Source organism: Urocampus carinirostris, chromosome 10 (assembly GCF_059441175.1).
Source record: "Urocampus carinirostris isolate Australia breed hairy pipefish chromosome 10, RoL_Ucar_1.0, whole genome shotgun sequence".
NCBI lineage: Eukaryota > Metazoa > Chordata > Actinopteri > Syngnathiformes > Syngnathidae > Urocampus > Urocampus carinirostris.
In genome coordinates, this window is record NC_142358.1 from 15,788,196 (window position 1) to 15,801,342 (window position 13,147).

Sequence of the window (13,147 nt, forward strand, 5' to 3'; positions counted from 1 at the left end):
TATTACGTAAAATTAGCGTGTTACGCGTGTGACGGTCAAACGCCTTTCTCCGCGTATATACAGCGCGATTTGCCGAGCACACGTCAGTTGTGCTCGAGACGTCAAGGGGTGGACATGGATCCGCGTCACCGTAGTGACCTCGTCTTAATCCATTTTTATTTCTTGACATTTCTTTTCATTTCATAACAAGATAATAAAATAAAAATGAAAAACTATTACAATAATAACATATTGGCTTCTTCGGTGCCATAGCTTGAAATCTTGATCTTCACGGGACTGTGTCTTGAGCGGTTATGATTTCTACAGCCCGGTGTTATGCCGAGAAATCCATCCCTGCCGAGCTTTGCATCCCCTCACGACAACAACCACTTTTACCTCGTTTTATCTCACTTTTAGGGAATGTAATGGCGAACATATAACCAAATCCACTTCGTCTTGCATTTGTTGGGAGTGTAATACAACATAAAACATTCCGTCTTTGTTTTTGTTGTGAACGTAATCGAACGGTAATGCACACCGTATATAAATCACTTTTGAGAACTGTTATGCACTCTACCGTAAAGCTTATTATGCAGAAATAAGCTTTATGGTAGAGTGCATAACAGTTTCAATACGAGCGATTTGAATAGAAAAAGGCAAAATAAACATGTTACCTGCTCAAAAGTGAATTGTATACGGCGTGCATTACCGTTCGATTACATTCACAACAAATACAAAGACGGAATGGTTTTAGTTGTATTACATTCCCAACAAATGCAAGATGAAGTGGTTTTGGTTATATGTCGCCATTAAATTCCCTAAAAGTGATATAAACGTGAGATAAAACGAGGTAAAAGTGGTTGTAGTAGCGAGGGGATGCAAATCTCGGCAAAGATGCATTTCTCGGCATAACGCCAGCTCCGCAGCTTTTATACCCGTGGTCCACACGAGAAAATGACGCGGAAATGACGCGATGAGGAAGCGGAACAGTCGCCGGCGTCTGTTTTGCGGGCATACCACCGATGAACAGCGGGTTGGCCAATTTTGCGCATTTTCCATCGCGGGCAACCACGGGCAAAAAAAAAACGCAAAATTTTACCCGCGATACAGACGCAAACGGCTGTGTGACCGGGCCCTTACTACCAATACCTTAGGAGTAGTTACAAAAAGCTTCCAAAGCAGTGGCAACAATCATAAATAAATCATCTAAAGTAATTATCAACCCCACCAACACGAATAGCTGAAATCCATTTGTTTTCATTTGCATGTAACATGCTATAAACTTAGTGTAAAATTTACCTACCTCTTGAAAAGCCTTGTAGCTGTTGGACTTTTATTGGGAGGAATGTTCTTGCATTTCTCTTAAATGCAATTGTACTTTCCGTGTGCACTGAATTAATTTATAAAGGGTGCCACTATGTTTAGCCGAAAGTCAACCTTTTTCCCACAATTCAAGTTTCGTAAAATACTAAAAGAAGCTAAACTTTCCCATGGGTCTAGTCCTACAATTTCCACAAGTGAAAAAAATGTTGATTGAAATCAAACAAATAACAAAACAAACAAAGAAGTCTCGTTTCATTGTTTTCTTCGATAGTGAGTTGGACTTTGTAGCACTTGATCTCCAAAAGGAAATCAACTTGCATTTGTATTACTGAAATTATACTTTGCCGTTACACTCAAAGAATTATTCAGGGGACCCGGTTCATTTGGCCTAGAGTCGACTGTGTTCCTTTCCTCAATGATGCAGACAATATTTTACTTTCGATTCAAGTTTTGCAAAATAATAATACGGTAATAATAATAATAATTAAATAATAATAATAAATAATTAATTGGTAATAATACCTCTGCATACGACCTACTCGAGGGACAATATATTTGAGATACGAAACATCTTTTGAGCCAAAATCTTGCCCAAAAAAACATAAAGAATCCAAATGATGATAATTGCCGGACGCTGCCAAGACAGACCGCTCGAGACTGTGAAAAAAAAAGTGGTAACAGTTGTGCTACAGCTCTTTTTGATGACATTACGCATTTTCTCAATATTTTGAAGGGAAGGCAGAGATAAATATCCTTGAACAGGTTTTTCTTCAAAATACCTTTATAAAGTGCAATCCAGCTTAGAGGGCAAAAGAAAGTGAAGAAAGGTAAAAAAATTACTCTGTTAAAAGGCCATCCATCCTTCCATCCATTATCTGCACCGCTTATCCTCAGTAGGGTCGCGGGAGTGCCAGAGCCCATCTCAGCAGTTTTCGGGCAGTGGGCAGGGGACAGCGTCAACTGGTTACCAGCCAACCGCGGGGCACACAGAGACAGACAATTCACTTGCTCCTATACACCTAGGGACAATTTGGACTGAAAATTTCCCTGACATGCATGTTTTTGGAATGTTGGAGGAAACCGAAGTGACCGGAGGAAACCCACGCTAGCACGGAGAGAACATACAAACTCCACACAGGAGTTTGATCTCATGACCTCAGAACTGTGCCGCACACGTGCTATCCCCTGCGCTGCCGTGCTGCCCGGTTAAAAGGCATAAGAAATAAAATAAAAAAATATGCTGTAGAAAATGTAAGTGTGTGTATATTAATTTACTTTCAGTGACTTTAATTGTACGTGTACAATACATGCTTACGTATCTTCAACAGTCTCTCGTGCTCCCTCTTTCCTTACGCACCAAACATACATCGACTTCCTCTATTGTGTTTCCAAAACCTATCATAAAAATCCTGGGGCGGCATTAGCTCAGGAGGTAGAGCGCTCGTCTTGGGATCAAGAGATTCCCGGCTTCTCCGTGTTATATGTCGAAATGTCCTTGGGAAAGACACTGATGAACCAAATAAGCAGGTCGGCGCCTTGCATGGCTGCATGGCCGCTATTGGTGTGTGAGTGTGTGTGAATGGGTAAGTGTGAAGCACATTGTAAAGAGCTTTGGGAGGTCTTTATTGACTTGAAAAGCGCTACATAAATGCAGACCATCTTATGTACCTTAGTACTGTATTTTCTTGTTCAGTCATAATTTCAAGGTGTTTTAGTGATCAATGTTAAATTTGGATGCTTTTCGGGGACAGGGAACGGAATTATTGGTTTTCAGTTATTACTCATGGGGAACATTTGCTCAAGATACGAGAAGTTTTAGATACGAGCTGAATCTAGGAACAAATTAATCTTATATGTAGAGGAGGCACAGTAGAATCAAAACTTGCCTATTCACATTACGCCTTGTGCAAAATGTGCACAGGCCCAAAAAAATATTGATTACAAAGAAAGAAAGTCTTGTTTAGTGTTTTGGACTTTATACTTCTTAATCACCAAGTGGATATCTTCTGGCATTTATTTTATTGAAAATGTATTTTGACACATACTCAGTGTTCTCGTTTGTCCGCGTCCCTGCATCCTAGACGCATTATTTTTGCCTGGGACGCATCGTGTCAAATCAACGTGTGTCCCCGGGACGCAACTTTTTTTACACAAAATTGTCATTATCATTATTTTAACAAAGATTTACTCCAAACTTTCGTGAGGCAGATCCGCCATTGTTGTTTTGGTCTCGCGGTTCGAGTTTTCCTCTGCACGCCAATCTCCAGCTTGAGTTGTGTAGTGAAAGTCCGTTTCTTTTAAGAGAACCGGCTTCTTCGGCTCTAATCATTAAAGAGAGCCGGCTCTCAAACGGCTCACTTGCTTTGATGCATTATATTACGAATGATTATGTTTTATAAAGAAGTTAAGAAAAAAGGAAGTATAAAAGAAGGAAATGAAAAAAGACAGGTTTGTGGTGATCCCTTTAAATCAGTATATTACCAACAATAATTTAATGCAGAAAATAAATTAATAATTTGAATAAGAAAATGTATTATTCTACTTAATTATATTTGCATGTAATTTTTCCTTCTACAGTGAACGTCCAAGCGACTTCATTTTTTAACTGTTTTTATAATAAACCTCATTCATGTCGAGCAACTCAGTGTCTCACAACAAAATGTTCATTAACAATATTTATGATATAAAGAAACACATGTACAATATAACATGTTAAACTACATAAATAAACATGTTTGGAAAAAAATGTTTTTGTATTTTGTAAGGGAAAATACGACAGTTTGTAAGGGCATGGAGCACACAAAATTTTGGGGACCCATAGATCTCTGTTGGGACCCATAGATTTTTGAGCATGTGAGTCCCCGGGACCCATCACCTTTCAGAGGTAAAATGAACACTGCGTACTGAATGATTTCATGAGTCATTTGAAACAATAAAGGTTCTAACTCAGACCCTTGAAGGACTCCAAAGCGTTACAAAATACAAAAAGAATAAAAACTCATTAATGCTCAGTCTAGCATGGAATTAGTCAATTTCTTATTGCACTGGTTTATTTTACCATATCTGCAAAAACTGTTAGAAAATTAAATAATTTCTCTATTTTTAACATGACCCTGCAGATATGTTTGCCCCGGTGGCAGCTCAACCCCCTCCCAAAATGACGGCTCCAATGGTTATCATTGCCCCCCGGGCCACGGTTGCCCTGTCGGCTCGGCCCGAGCGTCGCCATGCGAGCCCGGCACTTACAGCCCAGCTTCCGGAGCCGCCGAGTGCCTGCCTTGCCCCCGAGGAATGATGTGCTCTTCCTCGGCCACCTCGCTGCCTTCCATCTGCCCGCTTGGTGAGCAGAGCAGCATTCGAGGATAAGTCACATCATTAAACATTGTAGCTCGGCAGGAAAATCAACTGTGTATTCACTGCGTAGGTCACTATTGTCCTGTTGGAACGTCCTTGCCTCAACCTTGTCCTTCAGGGACTTTCAACAATCAGACGGGCGCAGACACCAACTCACTCTGCCAGCATTGTCCTCCTGGATTGTACTGCAGCGTGTACGGGGCTTCTTCACCGCAAGGTGAGGTGTCATCAATGGCAATACATGAATTGTACTAATAAAGAACACATACAATTATACTTTCCTCCCAATATAACAGAATAAAAAATATAATGTCTGGATAAGGGATTGATAACTGATGTAGGGTGCGTTACTCCAAAACATTAATCACCATATCTACAGTTACTAGTTATTTCATTTAAAGGTAGCATGTCACAATGAAAATAAGAATCTAGTTAGAAATAACCTGTGCAGAACCCGACCCCCTAAAACTGTTTTGAAACAGCCCCATTATGAATGAATGAATGAAACTTACTTTCGAACATGACAATAAACAATTAAAGTAAAAATATAAGTACAATGTTAACGTAACATGTCCGAAAAAGAATAGGAAGAAACATCTCATCTCATCTCATTTGCTGCACCGCTTATCCTCAGTAGGGTCGCTGGGGTGCTGGAGCCCATCCGAGCAATCATCGGGCAGTGGGCACCCTGAACTGGTTTCCAGCCAATCGCAGGGCACACAGGCACAGACAACTCGCTCGCTCATTCACACCTAGGAACAATTTGGACCGGCCAATCCACCTGAAATGCATGTCTTTGGAATGTGGGAGGAAACCGGAGTGCCCGGAGGAAACCCACGCAAGCACGGGGAGAACATACAAACTCCGCACAGGAAGTCTGGAGCTGGATTTGAACCCACGACAGGAGGTTCCCAAGACCTTAGAACTGTGCCGCACACGCGCTAACTACTGCGCCGCCGTGCTGAGGAAGAAACATATGCTTGATAAAGGAAAAAAGAAAACGTGTACACCAACTTGTTGAGGCAGTGTAGCCTTCATATTCCTTGGCTTGTACAATCTAAAGAGTTTGCAAATGAACACTTAGCCAAGACACTCCATATCCATTTTGTTTTTGGAATTCAAACAACTTGATTTTGCTCTCTAATTATGGCTACTGTCCAATAACTTTTTTCTGTAGGCATGGTGTATTGCAAAATAATTGTAAAAATAAGAACATTCAGCACAACGTTAACGTAAAATGTGAGCTTACTTTGGCCCCATCGATTTCTGGTTGGTTTGTTGTTCCTGTGTAAGCCACGCCTACATCACCATGTGCTACCTACCATTCCCTTCTGGTGACACACAATCAAATATGCACATTTAAGCTGACCCTGTGATTTTAGTATTTCATTTTATAGTTTTATATTAGGCTTGAGCGTGAGTATATACAGTAGGAGAACCATTTCCATTACGAGAAATTCAGTTTCCCCATTCTCTGCTTGAGACAGTGCCACCATATCTGTATTCAGTTGTACTTTGTATACAAATATGCGCCCACCCTTCACATTTTGTTTCTGCCGTATTTGACAATGTAGAGATGTAGGAGTTCAACACTTGGAAGATATTTCATTACATTATCTGGCTTTAATCTCATCTCATCTCATTAGCCGTACCGCTTATCCTCATTAGGGTCGCGGGGGGGCTGGAGCCCATCCCAGCCATCTCCGGGCAGTGGGCAGGGGACACCCTGAACTGGTTGCCAGCCAGTCACAGGGCACACAGGGACAGACAGCTCATTCGCTCATTCACGCCTAGGGACAATTTGGACCAGCCAATCCACCTAAAATGCATGTCTTTGGAATGTGGGAGGAAACCGGAGTGCCCGGAGGTAACCCACGCAAGCACGGGGAGAACATACAAACTCCGCACAGGAAGTCTGGAGCTGGATTTGAACCCACGACAGGTTCCCGAGACATTAACTGTGTCGCACAAGCGCTAACCACTGCACCGCCGTGCTGCCTCTGGCTTTAATGACCAGCAGAAAAATACAGTAATGTACACAGAGTAACAACACAAGGATTACAAAATTGTATTACTAACACGTTCCAGTACTCATTACCAAGAAAAGTAATTGCTTTACTTTGTATCATTTAAGTGTCAACACTTTTGACAACAAGCTGTCTGCATTGTGTCAAGGTTCTTGTTTGGAAGGTTATTTTTGCCAAAGTGGAGCCACTGGACCAACTCCACACTATTCTGAGAAATTCCCCAAGAACGGGCCTTGCCCTGCAGGTCACTACTGCCCGGCAGGATGTCTGTCTCCAATTCCTTGCCCTCCTGGGAGCATGCGCAACACTACCGGTGATTAGGAAGTTTAAGTTTAGTTTTTGAGGTTGATATAAATGGCCTATTGTTATTGGATTGAAGTAACCTTTCTACTTTTATCTTCCTGCTGTAGGAGGTGTGTCCCTGGAGAGCTGCTGCGCTTGTCCTGCGGGTCACTACTGCTCTTTTGAAGGTCTAGCCAGCCCGAGTGGGACTTGTGCGGCTGGGTTCTACTGCCCTTTTGACTTTTCTTCCACGACGCCGTATGCATTTTTGTGCCCCAAGGTATGCCAATCTATTGTACAATCTGATGTATACTTGCCATTTAGTCCATACAAAAGGCTAACTTTTCATTGGATTTCATTTAATGTCTTCATCATAAGGTGACGTGTCTGTTAATTGTGAATATACACATGTTTATGGCATATCATGAATATATTGTTGATTTTTCACAGTCCCCAACCCTTTTATATTTGTCTTTCTTTGTACTGAAAGGAAAATATTACCATTAGATTTTTAGCAGATGATACACAACTCTTTAAGACAGTCTATATAAGCAATAACAATTTAACGACAAAGTAATTTCAAGCTGTTGGTAAAACTTGGGTATTTATTTATTGATTTATTTTATTTGCAGTGACTGAACGCAAAGTGATAACAGTGCATTAGCAGGGCTCACAAATCCATCACATAAATGCATTAATACGCCATTATTTAGGACCCAACTAAGTATTTAATGGTTTAATAGTACATCTTCTAAATGTTTTCTTATAAACGCATAATAATCCCGTATACAACCGTTTACAGAGATTATTTGCAGTTATTGGATGTAAAGCAAGAGCATAGTCTTATTGATGCACAATCATTATCAAGAATGTAAGCATCCTTAACGTGTATGAACAAACCTTAGGGTGCTTTTCCCAACATTTTTTTTCCGTGCCTTGTCATGTATTTTACTAAAAATGGATATAATGCATATGCATGTGTGAGTGACAATGGGAATGCAGAGTAATATTATTATTTAAAATAATACAAAAATATTGATTTTACAAATCCAGAGTTTATAAAAAAGACTGTTCCTCTCTCCTTGTGTGTATGTTTTACATAATTCAGCAGCAGCTTAACTCCTCTCAGAAAACGTGCTGATTCAAAATTAGTGTCCAAGCTCCACTTTTATCCAAAACATAGTAATAAGACAATAGGGTCTTAAATGAGTTTAGCTATTTGTAAATGTTGAATATTCTTGAATTCACAGAATTAAAAGATCAACTTGCCTTGCTATGGCTGATAGGGCCATACCTTTTGGTCTGATCTGGACAACCTGCTGCTGGGGGCTTTCAGTCACTTTAGAACAGACAGCTATCTTGTAAAGTCAGTGACACTGTTAGTTAGAATGCTAGTTAAATATGGGTCGACAGATAATCAAGGAAATTAGCATCATGTGCTAGATTGGCGCGGCATTAGCTCAGGAGGTAGAGCGCTCGTCTTGGGATCAAGAGAGCCTATGTTCGATTCCCGGCTCCTCCGTGTTATATGTTGAAGTGTCCTTGGGCAAGACACTGAATCCCTAATGCCCCGATAGCAGGTAGTTGCCTTGCATGGCCAATGCTGCTACCATTTAGTTAGTGTGTAGAAGGGTAAAGTGTGACGCACAATGTAAAGCGCTTTGGGAGGTCTTCATAGACTTGAAAAGCGCTATATGTCACGAGGGAGACCGGATCAGAACGGAGGCAGGAGGCAGGAAGGGAGAACTCAATTGCGTTGACGATCAAAACTTTTATTTACCAAAATAAAAGTCGTCCAAAACTCAGGGACAAGACAGAACAAACAGGCTTTAACAAAAAACGTGCAAACACAGTTTCTTCCGACTCAAACAAAACAGGACAGAGCAAAACAGAGCGGGAAATGCAGACAGAAAATGCAATGAGCCAGGCCCCGCAAAACCCACAACCCACCCTTAAGTAGCACACACGTAAGTTAGCTGATCTGCTTCAGCTGGTGCCCAGGGGGCGGGGCCAGCCTGTCGCCATGGCGACCATGCTGGACATGACACTATATAAATGCAGACCATTTATATTGACATTTAGATTAGCACCATTAAGTGGGAGGCACCTGAAAGTGTTCCTAAATTTTGACCAGTTATTTTGGCATTTACATTTAACACTATTTTGAAAGTATTTATGTTTTTCTCCTCAGGGCCACTACTGCCCACCAGGTTCTGCCTTACCTCTTCCGTGTCCGAGAGGAGAATACCAGCCAAACCCAGGCTCCACTATCTGTATTCCATGTCAGCCTGGTTACTTTTGCCAGGAGGCCATTCATGGAGAACCACAAATCTGCCCACCGCATACATTTTGCCCAGCTGGTAAATATGCAAAATATTGCAAAAATATAATTTAAGTCTCAGTGACTTTTATTTTCCAGGTACATTGGAACCTCATTCATGTCCTGACGGGTCATACAGTGATCCAAACAAGGGAGGATTACAAGAGGCCCAGGAGTGTTTACCCTGTCCCCCAGGGAGGTTCTGCAGGTAAATACCTAAAATTGAATCGACGACAGTCTGACTTTTGCATGACAGCGCATTTTGTATGCCCAAGCAGTTAGCTGCGTGTGTATGCAGCTGTCATACTCGCATGCGTTTCTGCCAGGTGGCCCGTGCTTGTTGGCAAGAGATGATGCTCGTTTAGGAGGCGTGCAAGTGAGGACATACCTGCTCAGTGGGAAATAATCATGTTTCCGCTTTGCTTACAAACACTGCCAGGACAATGTGGTCATCTTGTTCCCCCCTGACCCTCCCGTGGCTAGTTTAAGATCAGAGTAGAGGGACGGAAAAATGGTCAGAAAGAAATAATAAAATATTTATACGTGCTACAAGTTTGTTGCACACTTCTAAAATCAACCCTAAACTAAATGAAATCAGCTACTTTCTAAATAAAACAGGTGTGTCAAAGATAGCCCAATCTGGGTTGATCGGAGTGAGGCACAATTTTCACTCAGATTCTGGGTTGTTTAGCTTCAAAACACTGCCCTCTAGATATAGTATTTTTTTTATGAGAAAAGAAGCCCTGCGACTGGCTGGCAACCAGTTTAGGGTGTCCCCTGCCCACTGTTTGAAGGTAGATGGGATGGGCTCCAGCATCCCCCGCGACCCTACTGAGGATAAGCGGTGCAGATATTGGATGGAAGGATGGATGGATGAGAAAAGAAATCATGACACTTTTTACAGCAAAATGAATGGAATCAGCTGTTTTATGTATCACTATATAGCATTCATTACATCTGTTATTGTTTATACTGGCAAACTATTTTAAGACTTGCCTGCAGACTGCCCCTGCGGACCAACCTGATGCCCAGGTCACCACATTAGTGACTTTCAATCAACTGTTTGTTTTTCTCCGTGTTCTTCTTTTTAACAGAGCCGGTAGGATACAAGGCATGTGTGCTGCAGGATATCTTTGTGTTTCTGGGAGCGCAGATATCACCCCGCAGGGATTTTTACATAACCTGACTCAGTGTCAGTGGGGCATGCAGTGCGCTGGACCGTGTCTTCCAGGTAACACCCAAAATTAAGACGAAGCTTTCAAATATTGAGGATGCATCCAAGTTATGCCTTTAGGGCCTTTGGCGGCTCAGTGACTATCATGAGTGGCTCGAAGTCTATTCTAAAAATTATATTTTTGCTCACAACAAAGGTGTTTTAAAAACGGAATATTTTATGAATATCCAAATAAGTAAAGTGAGTACTTTCAATATTTGGGAAAATATTTTAAACTAGAAAATAGATATTTCGCATTTCATTTACAAAAATCTCAAACCAAGCCAAGCCCAACCCAAAACAGACTATAACAAGACCCAAAACCGAAAAAAAAAGAAAAGTTAACCTCTAAAAGTAAGGAAAGTAAAAAAGGTCATTGAGCCGAAAAGCCCATATCCCCTAAACCTTCAAACCCCTTAAACCACTCCCTCTCCAAAACCACAAAAACACCAAACACCCAAACAAAAACAAAAAAAACCACCAGAACAACCCCCTCCCCCCAAAAAAGCAGCCCTGCCACCACCCTAAAATACAATAAACTCCAAAACCCAAACTGAAAATACACTCAAAATACCAAATGCTAATACTTAAAAAACAAAAAAAGTTCAAACCAACCCAACAAAAAGGGAAATGGATAATGGTTCTCCATTATCCATCCATCCATTATCTGGACCGCTTATCCATAGTAGGGTCACAGTAGCTATCTTCAGGCATTGGGCAGGGGACACCCTGAACTGGTTGCCAGCCCGTCACAGGGTTCTCTATTATTATCCATTCAATTTGTTTTTTTTTGTTTTTTTTCTAAATTGGTTGTGCAAATAAAAGGCTGAAAACGTTTTAAGAAACGTTAAACTGACTTTAAACATTAAATGTAATTTTTTGAATTGATGTTTTTGGTGTGTCCAAAACGACTCAGTTGAGCGCTCTTTCAATGTTTATTTACCCGCAGTTTTTTCAAGTTTGACAACTAATAAATGGATAACAGTTTCCACATTTGTTATTAATACAAATGGCAAATTGTATTCAAATATGTTTTTAGGATTTTACTGTCCTGAAGGCACCGAAAAGGCATTGCCGTGTCCTGAAAACACCATCAGAAATGACTCAGGGGGTGCCAGCGAGCAAGACTGTTTACCCTGCCCAACTGGACATTGGTGCAGACCTGGTATTTATTCCCTTTTTATGAACTGTGAAAAACCGTATATACGTGTACTTTAAAGTACAGTTGACCCCTGGATACAACACTACTGTTTTCTAAGGGTGCAACAACGAATCAATCCAATACAATACATATATCGATGATTAAAGGCGCTGGTAACGGATTAATTCATCGATTCATTTTGTCTTGCGATTTATGCTTCACTCAGCAAGTCGGCGGCTGAAACACAATATTGATCGATATATAAGGTGCCCCGCATCATAGGGTGCACGGTCAGCTTATGAAAAAATGAAGGCTTTCTGGTGCGCCTTATAGTGCTGAAAATAAGGTTGTGCTAAGTATCTGCAGATGAGTGAGGCACGCAATTCTCTTGCCTCATGGCAGAGGGCAATAGCGAGACCAATGATTATGATTTGGTGCACACCTCCGCCAAAAGGAACCACTGATAGTATTAGCTAGCTAAGAGCAAGTCAAGTCATTTAGTCAATTTTTCTCATTGCATGGAGGATTACCTATTGATTGATATTTTTTTATTCAAACGGAGCACTGCATTGACTTCATATATAAGTAAAGGTAAGACGATAAAACATTTTTTCTATGCTAGTTTATATGTTGCTTTGTTGCTCTATCAATGAAATTATGAATAAGATGTAGGTTTATTTGTAAATCTGACAGTGCCTCACCAGACACAATCCTCACCGAACGTCATTGCATGATAAGGCGTGTAAGGTAACTTGGCTAATATTATACTGTATGCTATGCCATATCCTGGGGTTCTCCTGTATTACTTCAAAAAATGTTTATTGTTTTTTTACTGTTATTTGGACTTAATGTGCAGCGTGATACAAAGCTGAAAATACTACCACAAATAACTAGTGTTTGGAAATCAAGGCAGGCGGATGATCAATGACATAATAAAATCAATTCTTCAACCAGAGTGCTCGGAATGTATTAAACGTACAACAAAATGGTTTCCATCCATCATGTATCCGTCCATCGAAAACCATTTACCGCCTCCTCTTTCCTAAAATCACGCCCGGCGCTTGATTACAGGAGAGCCGAGTCTTCGCCTGTGCCCCGCCGGTCATTATTGTGACGCTTTGCCAGGAGGTGACAGTAACGGATGGAGAGGGCCCAAGCCGTGCCCCGTCCACACCTACCGAGCCTTTCCAGGAGCGACCGAAAAAAGCGACTGCCTACCCTGCCCTCCCGGGTTCCATTGCAACAGCACAGGTGCCGCACAAAGCATACCACACAATGAACTCCTTGAAATGCTAATTTGAGTGGCGACCAGCATATTTATAATGTTAATTAAAACATTGCAAAGGAGACATGTTTTGCGATATCTCATAATGAGGTGTAAAGCAGGAGTGGCCAAACTACGGCGAGGCAGCCCGTATCAGACCCGTCAACTGATTTAATCAGGCCAGCGAGACAATGCTGAGAGAAGCCTAAGAACAAAAATAAGCCGCTTCTTATAAAACAATGAC

General features: G+C 41.2%; 1 protein-coding gene across 1 annotated transcript in view; it reads left to right on the forward strand.

The window, feature by feature from the left end:
• Positions 1-13,147, forward strand: part of LOC148357910 (uncharacterized) — a 149,155-nt gene that overhangs the window by 103,988 nt on the left and 32,020 nt on the right. The window contains 9 exon segments of the mRNA XM_088345819.1: positions 4,422-4,642; positions 4,727-4,873; positions 6,832-6,996; positions 7,094-7,245; positions 9,157-9,325; positions 9,385-9,493; positions 10,380-10,516; positions 11,538-11,663; positions 12,711-12,890. Coding sequence (XP_088201945.1) covers positions 4,422-4,642; positions 4,727-4,873; positions 6,832-6,996; positions 7,094-7,245; positions 9,157-9,325; positions 9,385-9,493; positions 10,380-10,516; positions 11,538-11,663; positions 12,711-12,890 — 1,406 coding nt within the window.